The following is a 27,016-nucleotide window of genomic DNA, read 5'->3' on the forward strand; positions in this document are numbered from 1 at the left end:
CATTCTCTTGCACCCAACGACTAGATAGGATGTGTGAGAGGACTATGGTGATTATACTTAGTTTTATATCTTCAATCAAAAGTTTGTTATTTTAAAATAGCACCGGAGTGTGTTATTATCTCTCTGGCAGAGTTTGAGGAAGAATCTACCAGAGTTTTTGTTATGATTTTAGCCGGAGTAGTTAAGATCATATTGCTGTTTCTCGGCCATCTGAGGAGAGGTAAACTTCAGATCAGGGGACAGCGGGCAGATGAATCTGCATAGAGGTATGTAGCAGTTTTTATTTTCTGACAATGGAATTGATGAGAAAATCCTGCCATACCGATATAATGTCATGTATGTATACTTTACACTTCAGTATTCTGGGGAATGGTACTTCACTAGAATTACACTGTAAGAAATACATAAAGCTATTTAATAACTAGAGATTATGTTTAACGTTTTTGCTGGAATGTAAAATCGTTTTCATTTGCTGAGGTACTGAGTGAATAAATGTTTGGGCACTATTTTTCCACTTGGCAGTTGCTTAATCTGTTTTCTGACAGTTTCTGTTTTCCCTCACTGCTGTGTGTGAGGGGGAGGGGCCGTTTTTTGGCGCTTTTACTACGCATCAAATATTTCAGTCAGCAACTCATTGTATTCCCTGCATGATCCGGTTCATCTCAATTTCTCTCAGCAGAGCTGTGAGAATTATAGTTTGACTGAGATAAAAAACGTTTATTCTGTAATTTGTTTCCTGCTTTCAGAATTTGTTATCTTTTCTAATGGGATTAAACCTTTGCTAAAGTTGTGTTGTTTACAAGGATTGAGGCTATAACTGTTTCAATTTATTAATTTTCAACTGTCATAGATCTTCTGTGCTTCTTAAAGGCACAGTACGTTTTAATATTATTCTAATTGAATTGTATTTCCAAGTTGCAAGTTTATTTGCTAGTGTGTTAAACATGTCTGATTCAGAGGATGATACCTGTGTCATTTGTTGCAATGCCAAAGTGGAGCCCAATAGAAATTTATGTACTAACTGTATTGATGCTACTTTAAATAAAAGTCAATCTGTACAAATTGAACAAATTTCACCAAACAACGAGGGGAGAGTTATGCCGACTAACTCGCCTCACGTGTCAGTACCTACATCTCCCGCTCAGAGGGAGGTGCGTGATATTGTAGCGCCGAGTACATCTGGGCGGCCATTACAAATCACATTACAGGATATGGCTACTGTTATGACTGAGGTTTTGGCTAAATTACCAGAACTAAGAGGTAAGCGTGATCACTCTGGGGTGAGAACAGAGTGCGCTGATAATATTAGGGCCATGTCAGACACTGCGTCACAGGTGGCAGAACATGAGGACGGAGAACTTCATTCTGTGGGTGACGGTTCTGATCCAAACAGACTGGATTCAGATATTTCAAATTTTAAATTTAAACTGGAAAACCTCCGTGTATTACTAGGGGAGGTGTTAGCGGCTCTGAATGATTGTAACACAGTTGCAATACCAGAGAAAATGTGTAGGTTGGATAAATATTTTGCGGTACCGACGAGTACTGAGGTTTTTCCTATACCTAAGAGACTTACTGAAATTGTTACTAAGGAGTGGGATAGACCCGGTGTGCCGTTCTCACCCCCTCCGATATTTAGAAAAATGTTTCCAATAGACGCCACCACAAGGGACTTATGGCAAACGGTCCCTAAGGTGGAGGGAGCAGTTTCTACCTTAGCTAAGCGTACCACTATCCCGGTGGAGGATAGCTGTGCTTTTTCAGATCCAATGGATAAAAAGTTAGAGGGTTACCTTAAGAAAATGTTTATTCAACAAGGTTTTATATTGCAACCCCTTGCATGCATTGCGCCGATCACGGCTGCAGCGGCATTCTGGATTGAGTCTCTGGAAGAGAACATTGGTTCAGCTACTCTGGACGACATTACGGACAAGCTTAGAGTCCTTAAACTAGCTAATTCATTCATTTCGGAGGCCGTAGTACATCTTACTAAACTTACGGCGAAGAATTCAGGATTCGCCATTCAGGCACGCAGGGCGCTGTGGCTAAAATCCTGGTCAGCTGATGTTACTTCTAAGTCTAAATTGCTTAATATACCTTTCAAAGGGCAGACCTTATTCGGGCCCGGGTTGAAAGAGATTATCGCTGACATTACAGGAGGTAAAGGCCATGCCCTGCCTCAGGACAAAGCCAAGACTAGACAGTCTAATTTTCGTTCCTTTCGTAATTTCAAAGCAGGAGCAGCATCAACTTCCTCTGCACCAAAACAGGAAGGAGCTGTTGCTCGCTACAGACAAGGCTGGAAACCTAACCAGTCCTGGAACAAGGGCAAGCAGACTAGGAAACCTGCTGCTGCCCCTAAAACAGCATGAATTGAGGGCCCCCGATCCGGGATCGGATCTAGTGGGGGGCAGACTTTCTCTCTTCGCCCAGGCTTGGGCAAGAGATGTTCAGGATCCCTGGGCGCTAGAGATAATATCTCAGGGATACCTTCTGGACTTCAAATACTCTCCTCCAAGAGAGAGATTTCATCTGTCAAGATTGTCAACAATCCAGACAAAGAAAGAGGCGTTTCTACGCTGCGTACAAGAGCTCTTGTTAATGGGAGTAATCCATCCAGTTCCACGATCGGAACAGGGACAGGGGTTTTACTCAAATCTGTTTGTGGTTCCCAAAAAAGAGGGAACTTTCAGACCAATCCTGGACTTAAAGATCCTAAACAAATTCCTAAGAGTTCCATCGTTCAAGATGGAGACTATTCGGACAATTTTACCTATGATCCAAGAGGGTCAGTACATGACCACTGTAGATTTAAAAGATGCTTACCTTCACATACCGATTCACAAAGATCATTATCGGTACCTAAGGTTTGCCTTCCTAGACAGGCATTACCAGTTTGTGGCTCTTCCATTCGGATTGGCTACAGCTCCAAGAATCTTCACAAAGGTTCTGGGTGCTCTTCTGGCGGTACTAAGACCGCGGGGAATCTCGGTAGCTCCATACCTAGACGACATTCTGATACAAGCTTCAAGCTTTCAAACTGCCAAGTCTCATACAGAGTTAGTGCTGGCATTTCTAAGGTCACATGGATGGAAGGTGAACGAAAAGAAAAGTTCACTCGTTCCACTCACAAGAGTTCCCTTCCTGGGGACTCTTATAGATTCTGTAGAAATGAAGATTTACCTGACAGAGGACAGGCTAACAAGACTTCAAAGTGCTTGCCGCACCCTTCATTCCATTCAACACCCGTCAGTGGCTCAATGCATGGAGGTAATCGGCTTAATGGTAGCGGCAATGGACATAGTACCCTTTGCACGCTTACACCTCAGACCACTGCAACTGTGCATGCTAAGTCAGTGGAATGGGGATTACTCAGACTTATCCCCTTCTCTGAATCTGGATCAAGAGACCAGAAATTCTCTTCTATGGTGGCTTTCTCGGCCACATCTGTCCAGGGGGATGCCATTCAGCAGACCAGACTGGACAATTGTAACAACAGACGCCAGCCTTCTAGGTTGGGGTGCCGTCTGGAATTCTCTGAAGGCTCAGGGACAATGGAGTCAGGAGGAGAGTCTCCTGCCAATAAACATTCTGGAATTGAGAGCAGTTCTCAATGCCCTCCTGGCTTGGCCCCAGTTGACAACTCGGGGGTTCATCAGGTTTCAGTCGGACAACATCACGACTGTAGCTTACATCAACCATCAGGGAGGGACAAGAAGCTCCCTAGCTATGATGGAAGTATCAAAGATAATTCGCTGGGCAGAGTCTCACTCTTGCCACCTGTCAGCAATCCACATCCCGGGAGTGGAGAACTGGGAGGCGGATTTCTTAAGTCGTCAGACTTTTCATCCGGGGGAGTGGGAACTTCATCCGGAGGTCTTTGCCCAAATACTTCGACGTTGGGGCAAACCAGAGATAGATCTCATGGCGTCTCGACAGAACGCCAAGCTTCCTCGTTACGGGTCCAGATCCAGGGATCCAGGAGCAGTCCTGATAGATGCTCTGACAGCACCTTGGGACTTCAGGATGGCTTACGTGTTTCCACCCTTCCCGTTGCTTCCTCGATTGATTGCCAGAATCAAACAAGAGAGAGCATCAGTGATTCTAATAGCACCTGCGTGGCCACGCAGGACTTGGTATGCAGACCTGGTGGACATGTCATCCTGTCCACCTTGGTCTCTACCTCTGAAACAGGACCTTCTGATACAGGGTCCCTTCAAACATCAAAATCTAACTTCTCTGAAGCTGACTGCTTGGAAATTGAACGCTTGATTTTATCAAGACGTGGGTTTTCTGAGTCAGTTATTGATACCTTAATACAGGCTAGGAAACCTGTTACCAGAAAGATTTACCATAAGATATGGCGTAAATACCTATATTGGTGTGAATCCAAAGGTTACTCTTGGAGTAAGGTTAGGATTCCTAGGATATTGTCTTTTCTACAAGAAGGTTTAGAAAAGGGTTTATCTGCTAGTTCATTAAAGGGACAGATCTCAGCTCTGTCCATTCTGTTACACAAACGTCTGTCAGAAGTTCCTGACGTCCAGGCTTTTTGTCAGGCTTTGGCCAGGATTAAGCCTGTGTTTAAAACTGTTGCTCCACCATGGAGTTTAAACCTTGTTCTTAATGTTTTACAGGGCGTTCCGTTTGAACCCCTTCATTCCATTGATATAAAGTTGTTATCTTGGAAAGTTCTATTTTTAATGGCTATTTCCTCGGCTCGAAGAGTCTCTGAATTATCAGCCTTACATTGTGATTCTCCTTATTTGATTTTTCATTCGGATAAGTTAGTCCTGCGTACTAAACCTGGGTTCTTACCTAAGGTAGTTACTAACAGGAATATCAATCAAGAGATTGTTGTTCCTTCTTTATGCCCAAATCCTTCTTCGAAGAAGGAACGTCTACTGCACAACCTGGATGTAGTCCGTGCTCTAAAATTTTACTTACAGGCAACTAAGGAATTTCGACAAACGTCTTCTCTGTTTGTCATTTACTCTGGGCAGAGGAGAGGTCAAAAAGCTTCCGCTACCTCTCTTTCTTTTTGGCTTCGTAGCATAATTCGTTTAGCTTATGAGACTGCTGGACAGCAGCCTCCTGAAAGAATTACAGCTCATTCTACTAGAGCTGTGGCTTCCACTTGGGCCTTCAAGAATGAGGCCTTTGTTGAACAGATTTGCAAGGCTGCAACTTGGTCTTTGCTTCATACTTTTTCCAAATTTTACAAATTTGACACTTTTGCTTCATCGGAGGCTATTTTTGGGAGAAAGGTTCTTCAGGCAGTGGTTCCTTCTGTATAAAGAGCCTGCCTATCCCTCCCGTCATCCATGTACTTTTGCTTTGGTATTGGTATCCCAGAAGTAATGATGACCCGTGGACTGATCACACTTAACAGAAGAAAACATAATTTATGCTTACCTGATAAATTCCTTTCTTCTGTAGTGTGATCAGTCCACGGCCCGCCCTGTTTTTAAGGCAGGTAAATATTTTTTAATTTATACTCCAGTCACCACTTCACCCTTGGCTTTTCCTTTCTCGTTGGTCCTTGGTCGAATGACTGGGAGTGACGTAGAGGGGAGGAGCTATATGCAGCTCTGCTGGGTGAATCCTCTTGCACTTCCTGTTGGGGAGGAGTAATATCCCAGAAGTAATGATGACCCGTGGACTGATCACACTACAGAAGAAAGGAATTTATCAGGTAAGCATAAATTATGTTTTTGTAATGTATTGTATTAGCAAAGTAAAAGCTATAGCTGTTTCAAAAGTGTATGTAAGTTTGCACTGTGCACCAGCATTTTAAACACAGCACTTAAGGTGCTTGTACCATCTGGAAATGACCCAATATGTTAATTGCTGACATGAATCAAGCCCCACTAGCGTTCTGAGCTGCTGCAGTAATAAAATAAATTTAAAATGCTGGTGCACTAAGAATATCCAGCTATGCTTCACATGCACGTGCAGAGAAAAAAAAATGTTAACACTAAAACAGTGATAACTTTTACTAGAAGCATTTTTGCCTATACATATATCTATGTGCATTTATATTTTGACCGCAATGTCCCTTTAAGCTGGATTGGCTAAAAGGGACATTCTAAGTGTTCTATTTTGTTACTTAATTATTTTTAAACAAATTCCCTTATTTTACTATAGGGTCAAGCACAATCCTTTAGAAAAAACACAAAAAACGTATCAAATGATTATCACAGAAAACCATAATTATGGTCTATGGGTACTTTTGTAGATAACTCATTAGATACTTTTTTTTTCCCTAAAGGATTGTACTTAATTCCTTCAAAATGGTTAAACATATAGTCAAAGCTGCACTCCAGGAAAATCCCCATTTTGCTGTTGAAGAGCATCTATCAACAAATAGGCTGGCAGACTGGTAAAATCTATACGGGATGATGTAGAGCAATTTATTTGTCCGCTTAGCCCTACAGCTGAATTGAAGCTACTCATATAGGTAAGAAACAGTGAATAAACCTGTATTTTGTTTGTTTAGATGCCAACTTGAAATTGAGCAGAGAGAAAGTACAATTAAAGAATTAGTTTACTTGCAACAAAAGCTGCAGAGAGAGCACGATGAGACGGTGGAGCGCAATGAGGAGTTAGAGTCCATTCTGGGAGAAACTCAAAATCAAACAAAGGAACAAATTCATTACTTAGAGTGTGAAATAGAAGGACTTCAAAGGAGAGTAAGTATTGTCCCAATACCAATTTACCAATACCAGCCCCTCTACCGTTATTAACCTCTAGGCCTCTTTCTAAAGGTCTTCCTAACACACACTCAGTAAAAGTCTCATCCCCCAAGGAGCCTCCACTATGAGACACTCCATCAACCAAGAGACCAGCTACTGTGGGTTCATGGTAAAACCACAATATTTGTTTCTATATTTATGTTGATTCCAGTAGTGTCCATCTTCAGCCTCTTTATGTGACAGCATAATATAGGTTTTTCTCCTGTTAAGTGTGGTCAGTCCACGGGTCATCATTACTTCTGGGATATTAACTCCTCCCCAACAGGAAGTGCAAGAGGATTCACCCAGCAGAGCTGCTATATAGCTCCTCCCCTCTACGTCACCTCCAGTCATTCTCTTGCACCCAACGAATAGATAGGATGTGTGAGAGGACTGTGGTGATTATACTTAGTTTCATACCTTCAATCAAAAGTTTGTTATTTTATAATAGCACCGGAGTGTGTTATTCCTTCTCTGGTAGAATTTGAAGAAGAATCTACCTGAGTTTTTTCTATGATTTTAGCCGGCGTAGTTAAGATCATATTGCTGTTTCTCGGCCATCTGAGGAGAGGTAAACTTCAGATCAGGGGACAGCGGGCAGATTAATCTGCAAAGAGGTATGTAGCAGCTTATTATTTTCTGACAATGGAATTGATGAGAAAATTCTGCCATACCGAGATAATGTAAACTCAGCCTTAAATGCAGTAACAGCAACTGGTATCAGGCTGTCATGTATGTATATTTTACACTTCAGTATTCTGGGGAATGGCACTTCACTGGAATTATACTGTATGCATAAGACTTTAGCCTAATTTGCAGGGACTAGCAACAGGCTTTTTAATAACACTTAATTTATTTAATGTTAAACGTTTTTTGCTGGCATGTAAAATCGTTTAATTTTCTGAGGTACTGAAAAAATGTTTTGGGCACTATTTTTTTTCACTTGGCAGTCGTTTTATTTAATTTATGACAGTTTACTGATCTCTCTCACTGTTGTGTGTGAGGGGGAGGGGCCTTTTTTGGCGCTTTTGCTACGCATCAAAAAATTCAGTCAGAAGTTTCCTGTCCTCCCTGCATGATCCGGTTCAGCTCTACAGAACTCAGGGGTCTTCAAAACTTGTTTTGAGGGAGGTAATCACTCACAGCAGAGCTGTGAGATTGTAGTTGACTGTGATAAAAAACGTTTATTTCTGTATTTTTTTCTGCTATCAGGGTTAGTTATCCTTTGCTAATGGGAGCAATCCTTTGCTAAAATTGTGTTTTTTACAAAGATTTGATGCTATAACGTTTCAGTTTATTAATTTTCAACTGTCATAACTTTTCTGTGCTTCTTATAGGCACAGTACGTTTTCATATTATAGTAAATTACTTGAAAAGTATTTCCAAGTTGCTAGTTTATTTGCTAGTGTGTTAAACATGTCTGATTCAGAGGAAGATATCTGTGCTATATGTGCTAAAGCCAAAGTGGAGCCCAATAGAAATTTATGTACTAACTGCATTGATGTTACTTTAAATAAAAGTCAATCTGTACAAATTGAACATATTTCACCAAACAACGAGGGGAGAGTTATGCCGACTAACTCGCCTCACGTGTCAGTACCTGCATCTCCCGCTCGGGAGGTGCGTGATATTGTAGCGCCGAGTACATCTGGGCGGCCATTACAAATCACATTGCAGGATATGGCTACTGTTATGACTGAAGTTTTGGCTAAATTACCAGAACTAAGAGGTAAGCGTGATCACTCTGGGGTGAGAACAGAGTGCGCTGATAATATTAGGGCCATGTCAGACACTGCGTCACAATTTGCAGAACATGAGGACGGAGAGCTTCATTCTGCGGGTGACGGTTCTGATCCAAACAAACTGGATTCAGATATTTCAAATTTTAAATTTAAGCTGGAAAACCTCCGTGTATTACTAGGGGAGGTGTTAGCGGCTCTGAATGATTGTAACACAGTTGCAATACCAGAGAAAATGTGTAGGTTGGATAAATATTTTGCGGTACCGTCGAGTACTGACGTTTTTCCTATACCTAAGAGACTTACTGAAATTGTTACTAAGGAGTGGGATAGACCCGGTGTGCCGTTCTCACCCCCTCCGATATTTAGAAAGATGTTTCCAATAGACGCCACCACACGGGACTTATGGCAAACGGTCCCTAAGGTGGAGGGAGCAGTTTCTACTTTAGCTAAGCGTACCACTATCCCGGTGGAGGATAGCTGTGCCTTTTTAGATCCAATGGATAAAAAGTTAGAGGGTTACCTTAAGAAAATGTTTGTTCAACAAGGTTTTATATTGCAACCTCTTGCATGCATTGCGCCTGTCACGGCTGCAGCAGCATTTTGGTTTGAGTCTCTGGAAGAGACACTTGAATCAGCTCCATTAGATGAGATTACACACAAGCTTAAAGCCCTTAAGTTAGCTAACTCATTTATTTCGGATGCCGTAGTACATTTAACTAAACTTACGGCTAAGAATTCCGGATTCGCCATTCAGGCGCGCAGAGCGCTGTGGCTAAAATCCTGGTCAGCTGACGTTACTTCTAAATCTAAATTGCTTAATATACCTTTCAAAGGGCAGACCTTATTCGGGCCCGGGTTGAAAGAAATTATCGCTGACATTACAGGAGGTAAAGGCCATGCCCTGCCTCAAGACAGAGCCAAACCTAGGGCTAGACAGTCTAATTTTCGTTCCTTTCGTAATTTCAAAGCAGGAGCAGCATCAACTTCCTCTGCACCAAAACAGGAAGGAGCTGTTGCTCGCTACAGACAAGGCTGGAGACCTAACCAGTCCTGGAACAAGGGCAAGCAGGCCAGGAAACCTGCTGCTGCCCCTAAGACAGCATGAATTGAGGGCCCCCGATCCGGGAACGGATCTAGTGGGGGGCAGACTTTCTCTCTTCGCCCAGGCTTGGGAAGAGATGTCCAGGATCCCTGGGCGTTAGAGATCATATCTCAGGGATACCTTCTGGACTTCAAATCCTCTCCCCCAAGAGGGAGATTTCATCTGTCAAGGTTGTCAACAAACCAAATAAAGAAAGAGGCGTTTCTACGCTGCGTACAAGATCTTTTATTAATGGGAGTGATCCATCCGGTTCCGCGGTCGGAACAAGGACAAGGGTTTTACTCAAATCTGTTTGTGGTTCCCAAAAAAGAGGGAACTTTCAGGCCAATCTTGGATTTAAAGATCCTAAACAAATTCCTAAGAGTTCCATCGTTCAAAATGGAAACTATTCGGACAATTTTACCCATGATCCAAAAGGGTCAGTACATGACCACAGTGGATTTAAAGGATGCTTACCTTCACATACCGATTCACAAAGATCATTACCGGTATCTAAGGTTTGCCTTTCTAGACAAGCATTACCAGTTTGTAGCTCTTCCATTCGGATTGGCTACGGCTCCAAGAATCTTCACAAAGGTTCTGGGTGCTCTTCTGGCGGTACTAAGACCGCGAGGAATTTCGGTAGCTCCGTACCTAGACGACATTCTGATACAAGCTTCAAGCTTTCAAACTGCCAAGTCTCATACAGAGTTAGTACTGGCATTTCTAAGGTCGCATGGATGGAAGGTGAACGAAAAGAAGAGTTCTCTCTTTCCACTCACAAGAGTTCCCTTCTTGGGGACTCTTATAGATTCTGTAGAAATGAAGATTTACCTGACAGAAGACAGGTTAACAAAGCTTCAAAATGCATGCCGCGTCCTTCATTCCATTCAACACCCGTCAGTAGCTCAATGCATGGAGGTGATCGGCTTAATGGTAGCGGCAATGGACATAGTACCCTTTGCACGCCTACATCTCAGACCGCTGCAACTGTGCATGCTAGGTCAGTGGAATGGGGATTACTCAGACTTGTCCCCTACTCTGAATCTGGATCAAGAGACCAGAAATTCTCTTCTATGGTGGCTTTCTCGGCCACATCTGTCCAGGGGGATGCCATTCAGCAGGCCGGACTGGACAATTGTAACAACAGACGCCAGCCTACTAGGTTGGGGCGCTGTCTGGTATTCTCTGAAGGCTCAGGGACAATGGAATCAGGAGGAGAGTCTCCTACCAATAAACATTCTGGAATTGAGAGCAGTTCTCAATGCCCTTCTGGCTTGGCCCCAGTTAACAACTCGGGGGTTCATCAGGTTTCAGTCGGACAACATCACGACTGTAGCTTACATCAACCATCAGGGAGGGACAAGAAGCTCCCTAGCAATAATGGAAGTATCAAAGATAATTCGCTGGGCAGAGTCTCACTCTTGCCACCTGTCAGCAATCCACATCCCGGGAGTGGAGAACTGGGAGGCGGATTTCTTAAGTAGTCAGACTTTTCATCCGGGGGAGTGGGAACTTCATCCGGAGGTCTTTGCCCAAATACTTCGACGTTGGGGCAAACCAGAGATAGATCTCATGGCGTCTCGACAGAACGCCAAGCTTCCTCGTTACGGGTCCAGATCCAGGGATCCGGGAGCGGTTCTGATAGATGCTTTGACAGCACCTTGGACCTTCGGGATGGCTTATGTTTTTCCACCCTTCCCGATGCTTCCTCGATTGATTGCCAGAATCAAACAGGAGAGAGCATCAGTGATTCTAATAGCGCCTGCATGGCCACGCAGGACTTGGTATGCAGATCTAGTGGACATGTCATCCTGTCCACCTTGGTCTCTACCTCTGAAGCAGGACCTTCTGATCCAGGGTCCCTTCAAACATCAAAATCTAATTTCTCTGAAGCTGACTGCTTGGAAATTGAACGATTGATTTTATCAAAACTTGGTTTTTCTGAGTCAGTTATTGATACCTTAATACAGGCTAGGAAGCCTGTTGCCAGAAAGATTTACCATAAGATATGGCGCAAATACTTATATTGGTGCGAATCCAAGAGTTACTCATGGAGTAAGGTTAGGATTCCGAGGATATTGTCTTTTCTACAAGAAGGTTTAGAAAAGGGTTTATCCGCTAGTTCCTTAAAGGGACAGATTTCAGCTCTGTCCATTCTTTTACACAAACGTCTGTCAGAAGTTCCGGACGTTCAAGCTTTTTGTCAGGCTTTAGCTAGGATCAAGCCTGTGTTTAAAACTGTTGCTCCACCATGGAGTTTGAACTTAGTTCTTAATGTTTTACAGGGTGTTCCGTTTGAACCCCTTCATTCCATTGATATCAAGCTGTTATCTTGGAAAGTTCTGTTTTTAATGGCGATTTCCTCGGCTCGAAGAGTCTCTGAGTTATCTGCCTTACATTGTGATTCTCCTTATCTGATTTTTCATTCAGACAAGGTAGTTCTGCGTACTAAACCTGGGTTCCTACCTAAGGTGGTCACTAACAGGAATATCAATCAAGAGATTGTGGTTCCATCTTTGTGTCCTAATCCTTCTTCGAAGAAGGAACGTCTGCTACACAATCTAGATGTAGTTCGTGCCCTAAAATTTTATCTACAGGCAACTAAGGATTTTCGACAAACGTCTTCCCTGTTTGTCGTTTATTCTGGTCAGAGGAGAGGTCAAAAAGCTTCGGCTACCTCTCTCTCTTTTTGGCTTCGTAGCATAATACGGTTAGCCTATGAGACTGCTGGACAGCAGCCTCCTGAAAGAATTACAGCACATTCTACTAGAGCTGTGGCTTCCACTTGGGCCTTTAAGAATGAGGCTTCTGTTGAACAGATTTGCAAGGCTGCAACTTGGTCTTCTCTTCATACTTTTTCCAAATTTTACAAATTTGACACTTTTGCTTCTTCGGAGGCTGTTTTTGGGAGAAAGGTTCTTCAGGCAGTGGTTCCTTCCGTATAAAGAGCCTGCCTGTCCCTCCCGTCATCTGTGTACTTTAGCTTTGGTATTGGTATCCCAGAAGTAATGATGACCCGTGGACTGACCACACTTAACAGGAGAAAACAAAATTTATGCTTACCTGATAAATTCCTTTCTCCTGTAGTGTGGTCAGTCCACGGCCCGCTCTGTTTTTTATGGCAGGTAAAAAATATTTTGAATTATACTCCAGTCACCACTACACCCTTTGGCTTCTCCTTTCTCGTTGGTCCTTGGTCGAATGACTGGAGGTGACGTAGAGGGGAGGAGCTATATAGCAGCTCTGCTGGGTGAATCCTCTTGCACTTCCTGTTGGGGAGGAGTTAATATCCCAGAAGTAATGATGACCCGTGGACTGACCACACTACAGGAGAAAGGAATTTATCAGGTAAGCATAAATTTTGTTTTTCCTTGCCTTGGGTCTGTCCATAGCCAGCTTTCCCTTCTTCTTATAGAATAACCAATCTCTACTGCGGTGGGAGGGCTCAGTGTTGGCATTGAGCTCTCCCATTCTTTTGATTAGTTAGTGGGACATAAAATTGCAAAAGGAAACTGTTCTAATGTGTTAAACTGCTGCTTCTTACACTCTTCCCCACCTCTGAGGTGACAAAGAGAAATCACTGAGTGCGCACTCGCTTTCGGTGATTGACAGTCCCTCCTCTCTGGCGATTGGTCATGCGACTGAAGGGACGGGCATTAAACACTCAGCGGAGTGTGTAGTAAAGCTTACTGGCCAGTGGACTAACAGATCTGCTGCCCGTATGCAGCGAAGGCTTCTCAAGTTGAGAAACTGTTCACATGCCATTCAATACATTGGACCCTATGGGGCCTAGTTATCAAGCCGTCAACCTCAAATACGCTGCGTATTCCGCAGCGTATTTGTGGCGAGGCTGATTCGCCTTAGTTATCAAAGGCTCGAGACCGGCAAAAGTAGAATTTTGTGACGTAAACTTCGATCCGCCGGACTCAGTCCGACACAGATCGATTCTTACGTCACTCCAGATGTTCCGCACACAAGTGCGGCACAATCTCACTACTTTTGCTAGTTATCAAAAAACTAGCAGGTACGCTCGGCACTTTTACGGCCCAGCGTACCTGGTTTTCAAAGCGCCAGCCTGGAGGCGGCGGATCCCATAGGAATCAATGGGAGTCTGACCATAGCGAAAGTACAAGTTCGCTGCTGCCAGACATCCCATTCATTCCTATGGGAGCTGTCTACACCTAACACCCTAACATGTACCCCGAGTCTAAACACCGCTAATCTGACCCCCCCTACACCGCCGCAACTACATAAAGTTATTACCCCCTAAACCGCCGCTCCCGGAGCCCACCGCAACTATAATAAATGTATTAACCCCTAAACCGCCGCTCCCTGAACCCGCCGCAACCTATATTAAATGTATTAACCCCTATCCTGCCCCCCTACACCATCGCCACCTATAATAAATTTATTAACCCCTATCCTGCCCCCCACTACGCCGCCGCCACTGTAATAAAATGATTAACCCCTAAACCTAAGTCTAACACTAACCCTAACGCCCCCCTAACTTAAATATTAATTAAATAAATCTAAATAAATTAACTCTTATTAACTAAATGAATCCTATTTAAAACTAAATACTTTGTATTTATTTTAGCTAGTTAGAATAGTTATTAAATAGTTATTAACTATTTAATAACTACCTAGCTAAAATAATTACAAAATTACCTGTAAAATAAATCCTAACCTAAGTTACAATTAAACCTACTACACTATCATTAAATTAACTAAATAAACTACCTACAAATAACTACAATTAAATACAATTACATAAACTAACTAAAGTACAAAAAATAAAAAAAGCTAAGTTACAAAAAATAAAAAATTAAGTTACAAACATGTTAAAAATATTACAACAATTTTAAGCTACTTACACATAATCTAAGCCCCCTAATAAAATAACAAACCCCCCCAAAATAAAAAAAATCCCTACCCTATTCTAAATTAAATAAATTTCAAAGCTCTTTTACCTTACCAGCCCTTAAAAGGGCCATTTGTGGGGGCATGCCCCAAAAAGTTCAGCTCTTTTGCCTGTAAAAGAAAAATACAACCCCCCCCAACATTAAAACCCACCACCCACATACCCCTAATCTAACCCAAACCCCCCTTACAAAAACCTAACACTAATCCCCTGAAGATCATCCTACCTTGAGTCGTCTTCACTCAGCCGAGCCACCGATGGAACTGAAGAGGACATCCGGAGCGGAAGAAGTTAATCCTCCAAGCGGCGCTGAAGAAATCTTCCATCCGATGAAGTCATCATCCATGCGGCGCTGAAGAAGTCTTCGATCCGGCCGATATCATCTTCAAAGAGGCGCTGAAGAGGTCTTCTATCCGGGCGAAGTCATCTTCCAAGCCGGGTCTTGAATCTTCCTTCCGCCGACGCGGAACCACCTTCTTCACCGACGGACTACGACGAATGACGGCTCCTTTAAGGGACGTCATCCAAGATGGCGTCCCCTCAATTCCGATTGGCTGATAGGATTCTATCAGCCAATCGGAATTAAGGTAGGAAAAATCTGATTGGCTGATGGAATCAGCCAATCAGATTGAGCTCGCATTCTATTGGCTGTTCCGATCAGCCAATAGAATGCGAGCTCAATCTGATTGGCTGATTGGATCAGCCAATCGGATTGAACTTGAATCTGATTGGCTGATTCCATCAGCCAATCAGATTTTCCTACCTTAATTCCGATTGGCTGATAGAATCCTATCAGCCAATCAGAATTGAGGGGACGCCATCTTGGATGACGTCCCTTAAAGGAGCCGTCATTCGTCGTAGTCCGTCGGTGAAGAAGGTGGTTCCGCGTCGGCGGAAGGAAGATTCAAGACCCGGCTTGGAAGATGACTTCGCCCGGATAGAAGACCTCTTCAGCGCCTCTTTGAAGATGACATCGGCCGGATCGAAGACTTCTTCAGCGCCGCATGGATGATGACTTCATCGGATGGAAGATTTCTTCAGCGCCGCTTGGAGGATTAACTTCTTCCGCTCCGGATGTCCTCTTCAGTTCCATCGGTGGCTCGGCTGAGTGAAGACGACTCAAGGTAGGATGATCTTCAGGGGATTAGTGTTAGGTTTTTGTAAGGGGGGTTTGGGTTAGATTAGGGGTATGTGGGTGGTGGGTTTTAATGTTGGGGGGGGGTTGTATTTTTCTTTTACAGGCAAAAGAGCTGAACTTTTTGGGGCATGCCCCCACAAATGGCCCTTTTAAGGGCTGGTAAGGTAAAAGAGCTTTGAAATTTATTTAATTTAGAATAGGGTAGGGATTTTTTTTATTTTGGGGGGGTTTGTTATTTTATTAGGGGGCTTAGATTAGGTGTAAGTAGCTTAAAATTGTTGTAATATTTTTAACATGTTTGTAACTTAATTTTTTATTTTTTGTAACTTAGCTTTTTTTATTTTTTGTACTTTAGTTAGTTTATGTAATTGTATTTAATTGTAGTTATTTGTAGGTAGTTTATTTAATTAATTTAATGATAGTGTAGTATTAGGTTTAATTGTAACTTAGGTTAGGATTTATTTTACAGGTAATTTTGTATTTCTTTTAGCTAGGTAGTTATTAAATAGTTAATAACTATTTAATAACTATTCTAACTAGCTAAAATAAATACAAAGATACCTGTAAAATAAATATAAATCCTAAGATAGCTATAATATAATTATTAATTACATTGTAGCTATCTTAGGGTTTATTTTACAGGTAAGTATTTATTTTTAAATAGGAATAATTTATTAAAGTATAGTGTAGTGTTAGGTGTAATTGTAACTTAGGTTAGGATTTATTTCACATGTACATTTCTCTTTATTTTAGCTAGGTAAGCTATTAAATAGTTAATAACTATTTAATAGCTATTGTACCTGGTTAAAATAAATTGAAAGTTACCTGTAAAATAAATATAAATCCTAAGATAGCTACAATATAATTATTATTTATATTGTAGCTATATTAGGGTTTATTTTAAAGGTAAGTATTTAGTTTTAAATAGGATTCATTTAGTTAATAAGAGTTAATTTATTTAGATTTATTTAATTAATATTTAAGTTAGGGGGGCCTTAGGGTTAGGGTTAGACTTAGGTTTAGGGGTTAATCATTTTATTACAGTGGCGGCGGCGTAGTGGGGGGCAGGATAGGGGTTAATAAATTTATTATAGGTGGCGACGGTGTAGGGGGGGCAGATTAGGGGTTACTAGGTATAATGTAGGTGGCAGCGGTGTCCGGGAGCGGCGGTTTAGGGGTTAATACATTTATAAGAGTTGCGGCGGGGTCTAGGAGCGGCGGTTTAGGGGTTAATACATTTATAAGAGTTGCGGCAGGGTCTAGGAGCGGCGGTTTAGGGGTTAATACATTTATAAGAGTTGCGGCAGGGTCTAGGAGCGGCGGTTTAGGGGTTAATACATTTATAAGAGTTGCGGCAGGGTCTAGGAGCGGCGGTTTAGGGGTTAATACATTTATAAGAGTTGCGGCAGGGTCTAGGAGCGGCGGTTTAGGGGTTAGTAACTTTATTTAGTTGCGGGGGGCTCCGGGGGCGCCGGTATAGGGATAGAACAGTGTAGTTTAGTGTGAGTGCTTAGTGACAGGCTAGCAATAAAGCTGGGAAAAAGCCGAAGGGCAGCGAGATCGGATGAGTGATAACTCTCACAGTCCGCTGCTCATCGTCCCGCGGCTTTTTGACAGCTTTATTTGATAACTTAGGCGTATTTTTTTCAGGTCCGCGGCGGCGAAGGTAGGCGAGCTTAGGCGGACGTATTGGGCCGGCGAAGCCAGAAAAGTAGACGGCTTGATAACTAGCCCCCTATGTGTTTAATCCAATGCAAACAGGTTAAACCAAATAGTTAACCCCTTAACGACCAACGACGTACAGGGTACGTCCTACAAAAAAAGGCCGTTAATAACAAAGGACGTACCCTGTACGTTGTTGGTGTCTTCAATCGGTGGAAGCGATCCTGATCGCTTCCAGCCGCTTTCATGTTATTGCAGTGATGCCTCAATATTGAGGCATCCTGCAATAAAAAAAATAGCCATCCGATGCAGAGAGAGCCACTCTGTGGCCCTCTCTGTATTGGACATCGATGGCCAAGATCGTTGGTGGGTGGGAGCTTTTGCAGGGAAGGCGGGTGGGCGGCCATCGATGTGGGTTGCGCATTAGAGGGGGCCGGGACAACATTAGGGGATGCCAGGAACGTGCATAGGCGTGTGTGCATGGGGGCGGGAGCAGGTGGGAACTGCTACACTATGGCACAATTGTAAAATAAAGTGGGAGAGAGGAGGGAGGGAATTTTGATCTAAGGGATCTGGGAGGGGTGGGGGGGAGCTATACTACTGAAAAATATATATAAAAAAACAACAACAACATTTTATGGCAAACTGGGTACTGGCAGACAGCTGACAGTACCCAAGATGGCGCACAATAAGGTAGAGGGGGAGGGTTAGAGAGCTGTTTGTGGGGGGGGGATCAGGGAGGTTGGGGGCTAAGGGGGATCCTACACAGCAGAATAAAAAAATAATTACCTTTTTATTTTAGTACTGGCAGAATTTCTGCCAGTACTTAAGATGGTGGGGACAATTGTGGGGTGGGGGAGGAAATAGAGCTGTTTAGGAGGGATCAGGGGGTGTGATGTATCAGGTGGGAGGCTGATCTCTACACTAAAGCTAAAATTAACCCTGCAAGCTCCCTACAAGCTACCTAATTAACTCCTTCACTGCTGGGCATAATACAAGTGCGGTGCGCAGCGGCATTTAGCGGCCTTCTAATTGCCAAAAAGCAACTCCAAAGCCATATATGTCTGCTATTTCTAAACAAAGGGGATCCCAGAGAAGCATTTACAACCATTTGTGCCATAATTGCACAAGCTGTTTGTAAATAATTTCAGTGAGAAACCTAAAGTTTGTGAAAAAGTGAATGATTTTTTTTTTTATTTGATCGCATTTGGCGGTGAAATGGTGGCATGATCAATACTTTGGGTTGTCTACTACACTACACTAAAGCTAAAATTAACCCTACAAGCTCCCTAATTAACCCCTTCACTGCTTGGCATAATACACGTGTGGTGCACAGCGGCATTCAGCGGCCTTCTAATTACCAAAAAGCAACGCCAAAGCCATATATGCCTGCTATTTCTGAACAAAGGGGATCCCAGAGAAGCTTTAACAACCATTTGCGCCATATTTGCACAAGCTGTTTGTAAATAATTTCAGTGAGAAACCTAAAGTTTGTTAAAAAGTTTGTGAAAAAGTGAACTTTTTTTTTATTTGATTGCATTTTGCGGTGAAATGGTGGCATGAAATATACCAAAATGGGCCTAGATCAATACTTTGGGTTGTTTTCTAAAAAAATATATACATGTCAAGGGATATTCAGGGATTCCTGACAGATATCAGTGTTCCAATGTAACTAGCGCTAATTTTTAAAAAAGTGGTTTAAAAATAGCAAAGTGCTACTTGTATTTATTGCCCTATAACTTGCATAAAAAGCAAAGAGTATCGGGTATTTCTAAACTCAGGACAAAATTTAGAAACTATTTAGCATGGGTGTTTTTTGGTGGTTGTAGAGGTGCAACAGATTTTGGGGTCAAACTTAATTTTATTTACTTTTTTCCATTTTTTTTTCATCATATTTAATAAAAAAATGTTATAGTAAATTATAAGATATGATTAAAATAATGGTAGCTTTATAAAGTCCATTTACTGGCGAGAAAAACTGTATATAATATGTGTGGGTACAGTAAATGAGTAAGAGGAAAATTACAGCTAAACACAAACACCGCAGAAATGTAAAAATAGCCTTGGTCCCAAACGGTGAGAAAATGTAAAAGTGCAGTGGTCCTTAAGGGGTTAAAATCCACTCCAGCTCAGCAATGCACTGCTGGGAGCTTGCTGAACACATCTGATGAGCCAATGATGAGAGGCTTATGTGTGTAGCCACCAAAACAGAGCTCTTGGGTGTCACAGATAAATGAAACATAAATTACATTTCTCACATAATAAGTCAGATGTTCACAAAATTAGAGCTTTCATTTTTTTTATTATATTTATTCTGCTAATGAGGATATATTAGTACAAGCATATAAATCACTTGTGGAAATATTTTATATATATTCAATCATTACACGTTCTAATATGATATAAACAATTCACTTTTAGAACAGGTGAATGGGTCTTTAAAAGGGGATATTAGACATATGCAAAAATAAATTTTTGTTATTTTGTTTACAAAACAAATGAACAAATTTGAGCTAATTTTATCCAAATTATTTTTATATATTTTTTTAGCTAAACAAACTAATGATACAAGAATACAAAATTTGTTTTTTCATTTAATAGATAGGGGAAACTAAATTAACTAATAGACACATTTTGTATTAGTTAATCCCTTTGCTAACGGGAATTTCAGAGAAAAACGTGCCCAAAATACAGAAGAGTTTTTAGCATTTTTGCTATGACTCCATTTAAACAGAAATAGAGCCTTGTTTCTTTTACAAAGATATGACGAGTCCACGGATTTCATCCTTACTTGTGGGATATTAACCTCCTGCTAACAGGAAGTGGCAAAGAGCACCACAGCAGAGCTGTATATATAGCTCCTCCCTTCCCCTCCACCCCCAGTCATTCTCTTTGCCTGTGTTATACTAGGAAGAGGTAAAGTGAGGTGTTAGTTTTAGTTTCTTCAATCAAGAAGTTTTTTATTTTAAATGGTACCGGTGTGTACTATTTTCCTCAGGGAGATATGGAAGAAGATTTCTGCCCTGAGGTTGATGATCTTAGCAGACGTAACTAAGATCAATGTTGGTTCCCACAGAGTGCTGAAGGTAGTGCAAGAGAAATCTTCAGTGTGGAGAACAGCTGCATGCTACAAGCATTGAGGTATGTTCAGTCTTTTATTTCTGAGGAGACCTGTTATATCAGAATGGCTGACATTTTATTCCTTGCTAAAGGAGGGGGTAAGAAGTAGACCTATTCACAAAGGGTGTTACTTTAAATCCTGTGCTTAACGTTTCCATTGACATAATTTGGGTGTTATGAAAAGGGACACAGAGAGAGGCAGCTTATCATCTTTATTTGTTTTATGTTATACAAATATGAGTAGAGCTGCAGTATTACTATGCTGTTTTTAGGGGACCACATGGCTTTACTTCCTAACCGCCTCTTATGCGGTGTTACAGATTAGTTTGTTGATCGTCCATAATGGGCGGGGCCTATTTTCATGCGCTCCGACGCGCAGTATACTCTGACTGAGAAGGAAGCAGGCATAAGCTCCAGTTGGGCCTAAACTTATGTTCTGATGACCGGATCGTGGTAGAGTCGTTTTTCAGTACCCTGAGGGCAGGTAGGCGGCACAGCAGAGCTGTGGCGAATTGCAGGGGTCTTTTTTTCAAACAAATTGTATTTCTTCTGTTATGTGTGATCAGTCCACGGGTCATCATTACTTCTGGGATATAACTCCTCCCCAACAGGAAATGCAAGAGGATTCACCCAGCAGAGCTGCATATAGCTCCTCCCCTCTACGTCAGTCCCAGTCATTCTCTTGCACCCAACGACTAGATAGGATGTGTGAGAGGACTATGGTGATTATACTTAGTTTTTATGACTTCAATCAAAAGTTTGTTATTTTAAAATAGCACCGGAGCGTGTTATTACTTCTCTGGCAGAGTTTGAGGAAGAATCTGTCAGAGTTTTTTACTATGATTTTAACCGGAGTAGTTAAGATCATATTGCTGTTCTCGGCCATCTGAGGGAGGTAAAGGCTTCAGATCAGGGGACAGCGGGCAGATGAATCTGCATTGAGGTATGTAGCAGTTTTTATTTTCTGAATGGAATTGATGAGAAAATCCTGCCATACCGTTAAAATGACATGTATGTATACACTTCAGTATTCTGGGGATGGTATTTCACCGGAACTACTCTGTTAAAGGTCACTAATCCTTTTTTAATAACTATTTATCATGTTAAACGTTTTTGCTGGAATGTAGAATCGTTTACATTGCTGAGGTACTGTGTGAATAAATATTTGGGCATTATTTTCCACTTGGCAGTTTTTTTTTTTTTTTTTTTTTTGGTTTAATTGTGACAGTTTCGTTTCTCTTCACTGCTGTGTGGGAGAGGGAGGGGCCGTTTTTGGCGCTCTTTGCTACGCATCAAAAAATACCAGTCAGTTACTTTTATATTTCCTGCATGATCCGGTTCATCTCTGATAGATCTCAGGGGTCTTCAAACTTCTTTGAAGGGAGGTAAATTCTCTCAGCAGAGCTGTGAGAATTCTTATAGTGACTGTGAATAAAAACGTTGCTTTGTATTTTTTATGTCAAATTTAATTATTGTTATTTTACTAATGGGAACAAACCTTTGCTAAAAGTTTTGTTATTTTAAAGTTTGATGCTATAACTGTTTTTCAGTTCATTATTTCAACTGTCATTTAATCGTTAGTACCTCTTTGAGGCACAGTACGTTTTTTGCTAAAAAAGATTATAACCAAGTTGTAAGTTTTTTGCTAGTGTGTTAAACATGTCTGACTCAGAGGAAGATATCTGTGTCATTTGTTCCAATGCCAAGGTGGAGCCCAATAGAAATTTATGTACTAACTGTATTGATGCTACTTTAAATAAAAGTCAATCTGTACAATGTGAACAAATTTCACCAAACAGCGAGGGGAGAGTTATGCCGTCTAACTCGCCTCACGCGGCAGTACCTGCATCTCCCGCCCGGGAGGTGCGTGATATTTTGGCGCCTAGTACATCTGGGCGGCCATTACAGATAACATTACAAGATATGGCTACTGTTATGACTGAAGTTTTGTCTAAATTACCAGAACTAAGAGGCAAGCGTGATCACTCTGGGGTGAGAACAGAGTGCGCTGACAATGCTAGGGCCATGTCTGATACTGCGTCACAGCTCGCAGAGCATGAGGACGGAGAGCTTCATTCTGTGGGTGACGGTTCTGATCCAAACAGATTGGACTCAGATATTTCAAATTTTAAATTTAAATTGGAGAACCTCCGTGTATTACTAGGGGAGGTCTTAGCAGCTCTCAACGATTGTAACACCGTTGCAATACCAGAGAAACTGTGTAGGTTGGATAAATACTTTGCGGTACCGGCGAGTACTGACGTTTTTCCTATACCTAAGAGACTAACTGAAATTGTTACTAAGGAGTGGGATAGACCCGGTGTGCCGTTCTCACCCCCTCCAATATTTAGAAAGATGTTTCCAATAGACGCCACCACTCGGGACTTATGGCAAACGGTCCCCAAGGTGGAGGGAGCAGTTTCTACTTTAGCTAAGCGTACCACTATCCCGGTGGAGGATAGCTGTGCTTTCTCAGATCCAATGGATAAAAAATTAGAGGGTTACCTTAAGAAAATGTTTGTTCAACAAGGTTTTATATTACAACCCCTTGCATGTATCGCGCCGATTACGGCTGCGGCAGCATTTTGGATTGAGTCGCTTGAAGAGAACCTTAGTTCATCTACGCTAGACGACATTACGGACAGGCTTAGAGTCCTTAAACTAGCTAATTCCTTCATTTCGGAGGCCGTAGTACATTTAACCAAACTTACGGCTAAGAACTCAGGATTCGCCATACAGGCACGTAGGGCGCTGTGGCTAAAATCCTGGTCAGCTGATGTTACTTCTAAGTCCAAATTACTTAATATACCTTTCAAGGGGCAGTCTTTATTTGGGCCCGGTTTGAAAGAGATTATCGCTGACATTACAGGAGGTAAGGGCCACGCCCTACCTCAAGACAAAGCCAAAGCTAAGGCTAGACAGTCTAATTTTCGTCCCTTTCGGAACTTCAAAACAGGAGCAGCATCAACCTCCACTGCACCAAAACAGGAAGGAGCTGTTGCTCGTTACAGGCAAGGCTGGAAGCCTAACCAGTCCTGGAACAAGAGCAAGCAGGCCAGGAAACCTGCTGCTGCCCCAAAGACAGCATGAACCGAGAGCCCCCGATCCGGGACCGGATCTAGTGGGGGGCAGACTCTCTCTCTTCGCCCAGGCCTGGGCAAGAGATGTTCAGGATCCCTGGGCACTAGAGATCATATCTCAGGGATACCTTCTAGACTTCAAATTATCTCCCCCAAGAGGGAGATTTCATCTGTCAAGGTTGTCAACAAACCAGATAAAGAAAGAAGCGTTTCTACGCTGCGTACAAGATCTGTTAATAATGGGAGTGATCCATCCGGTTCCGCGGTCGGAACAAGGACAAGGGTTCTACTCAAACCTGTTTGTGGTTCCCAAAAAAGAGGGAACTTTCAGGCCAATCTTAGATTTAAAGATTCTAAACAAATTCCTAAGAGTTCCATCGTTCAAAATGGAAACTATTCGGACAATCTTACCCATGATCCAAGAGGGTCAGTACATGACCACAGTGGATTTAAAGGATGCTTACCTTCACATACCGATCCACAAAGATCATCACCGGTATCTAAGGTTTGCCTTCTTAGACAGGCACTACCAGTTTGTAGCTCTTCCATTCGGATTGGCTACGGCTCCAAGAATCTTCACAAAGGTTCTGGGTGCCCTTCTGGCGGTACTAAGACCGCGAGGGATTTCGGTAGCTCCATACCTAGACGACATTCTAATACAAGCTTCAAGCTTTCAAACTGCCAAGTCTCATACAGAGTTAGTTCTGGCATTTCTAAGGTCGCATGGATGGAAAGTGAACGAAAAGAAGAGTTCTCTTTTTCCTCTCACAAGAGTTCCATTCTTGGGGACTCTTATAGATTCTGTAGAAATGAAGATTTACCTGACAGAGGACAGGTTAACAAAGCTTCAAAATGCATGCCGTGTCCTTCATTCCATTCAACACCCGTCAGTAGCTCAATGCATGGAGGTGATCGGCTTAATGGTAGCGGCAATGGACATAGTACCTTTTGCACGCCTACACCTCAGACCTCTGCAATTATGCATGCTAAGTCAGTGGAATGGGGATTACTCAGATTTGTCCCCTACTCTGAATCTGAATCAAGAGACCAGAAATTCTCTTCTATGGTGGCTTCATCGGCCACACCTGTCCAGGGGGATGCCATTCAGCAGGCCAGACTGGACAATTGTAACAACAGACGCCAGCCTACTAGGTTGGGGCGCTGTCTGGAATTCTCTGAAGGCTCAGGGACTATGGAATCAGGAGGAGAGTCTCCTTCCAATAAACATTCTGGAATTGAGAGCAGTTCTCAATGCCCTTCTAGCTTGGCCCCAATTAACAACTCGGGGGTTCATCAGGTTTCAGTCGGACAACATCACGACTGTAGCTTACATCAACCATCAGGGAGGGACAAGAAGCTCCCTAGCAATGGTGGAAGTATCAAAGATAATTCGCTGGGCAGAGTCTCACTCTTGCCACCTGTCAGCAATCCACATCCCGGGAGTGGAGAACTGGGAGGCGGATTTCTTGAGTCGCCAGACTTTTCATCCGGGGGAGTGGGAACTTCATCCGGAGGTCTTTGCCCAAATACTTCGACGTTGGGGCAAACCAGAGATAGATCTCATGGCGTCTCGCCAGAACGCCAAACTTCCTCGCTACGGGTCCAGATCCAGGGATCCGGGAGCGGTTCTGATAGATGCTTTGACAGCACCTTGGAACTTCGGGATGGCTTATGTGTTTCCACCCTTTCCGCTGCTTCCTCGATTGATTGCCAAAATCAAGCAGGAGAGAGCATCAGTGATTCTAATAGCGCCTGCATGGCCACGCAGGACTTGGTATGCAGATCTAGTGGACATGTCATCCTGTCCGCCTTGGTCTCTACCTCTAAGACAGGACCTTCTGATACAGGGTCCATTCAAACATCAAAATCTAACTTCTCTGAAGCTGACTGCTTGGAAATTGAACGTTTGATTTTATCAAAACGTGGTTTTTCTGAGTCGGTTATTGATACCCTGATACAGGCTAGGAAGCCTGTTACCAGAAAGATTTACCATAAAATATGGCGTAAATACCTATACTGGTGCGAATCCAAACATTACTCATGGAGTAAGGTTAGGATCTCTAGGATATTGTCCTTTCTACAAGAAGGGTTAGAAAAGGGTTTATCAGCTAGTTCATTAAAGGGACAGATTTCAGCTCTGTCCATCTTGTTACACAGGCGTCTGTCAGAAAATCCAGACGTCCAGGCTTTTTGTCAGGCTTTAGCTAGGATCAAGCCTGTGTTTAAAGCTGTTGCTCCGCCATGGAGTTTAAACTTAGTTCTTAACGTTTTACAGGGTGTTCCATTTGAACCCCTTCATTCCATTGATATAAAATTGTTATCTTGGAAAGTTCTGTTTTTAATGGCTATTTCCTCGGCTCGAAGAGTCTCTGAGTTATCAGCCTTACATTGTGATTCTCCTTATCTGATTTTTCACTCAGACAAGGTAGTTCTGCGTACTAAACCTGGGTTCTTACCTAAGGTGGTCACTAACAGGAATATCAATCAAGAGATTGTTGTTCCATCCTTGTGTCCAAATCCTTCTTCAAAGAAGGAACGTCTTCTACACAATCTGGATGTAGTTCGTGCCCTCAAGTTCTACTTGCAGGCAACTAAAGATTTTCGCCAAACTTCTTCCCTGTTTGTCGTTTATTCTGGACAGAGGAGAGGTCAAAAAGCTTCTGCTACCTCTCTCTCTTTTTGGCTTCGTAGCATAATACGTTTAGCCTATGAGACTGCTGGTCAGCAGCCTCCTGAAAGAATTACAGCTCACTCCACTAGAGCTGTGGCTTCCACTTGGGCCTTTAAGAATGAGGCCTCTGTTGAACAAATTTGCAAGGCTGCAACTTGGTCTTCGCTTCATACTTTTTCCAAATTTTACAAATTTGACACTTTTGCTTCTTCGGAGGCTATTTTTGGGAGAAAGGTTCTTCAGGCAGTGGTTCCTTCTATATAATGAGCCTGCCTATCCCTCCCGTCATCCGTGTACTTTTGCTTTGGTATTGGTATCCCAGAAGTAATGATGACCCGTGGACTGATCACACATAACAGAAGAAAACATAATTTATGCTTACCTGATAAATTCCTTTCTTCTGTTGTGTGATCAGTCCACGGCCCGCCCTGTTTTAAGGCAGGTAAATATCTTTTAAATTATACTCCAGTCACCACTTCACCCTTGGTTACTCCTTTCTCGTTGATTCTTGGTCGAATGACTGGGACTGACGTAGAGGGGAGGAGCTATATGCAGCTCTGCTGGGTGAATCCTCTTGCATTTCCTGTTGGGGAGGAGTTATATCCCAGAAGTAATGATGACCCGTGGACTGATCACACAACAGAAGAAAGGAATTTATCAGGTAAGCATAAATTATGTTTTTTTGCTATAAATATCCTGAAAAGGTTAATTTAACCCTTTGCTCTTAAGGTGCAATACTTTTTGGCCACATTAAACATGTGTATCTAATCAGATTGCGTTATTTAGCTATTTAAAGCAGTTTTTGAAAAATTGTACGCTTTTTTATTTTTTAAAGGCGCTGTACATTTTTTGAAAAAATTGTTG

General features: G+C 42.4%; 1 protein-coding gene across 1 annotated transcript in view; it reads left to right on the top strand.

The window, feature by feature from the left end:
• CCDC30 (coiled-coil domain containing 30) overlaps window positions 1-27,016 on the top strand; it is a 380,612-nt gene that overhangs the window by 118,527 nt on the left and 235,069 nt on the right. The window contains exon 11 of the mRNA XM_053690989.1: window positions 6,500-6,692. Coding sequence (XP_053546964.1) covers window positions 6,500-6,692 — 193 coding nt within the window. The remainder of the gene's footprint in view (window positions 1-6,499; window positions 6,693-27,016) is intronic.

This window comes from Bombina bombina, chromosome 8 (genome assembly GCF_027579735.1).
Source record: "Bombina bombina isolate aBomBom1 chromosome 8, aBomBom1.pri, whole genome shotgun sequence".
Lineage (NCBI taxonomy): Eukaryota > Metazoa > Chordata > Amphibia > Anura > Bombinatoridae > Bombina > Bombina bombina.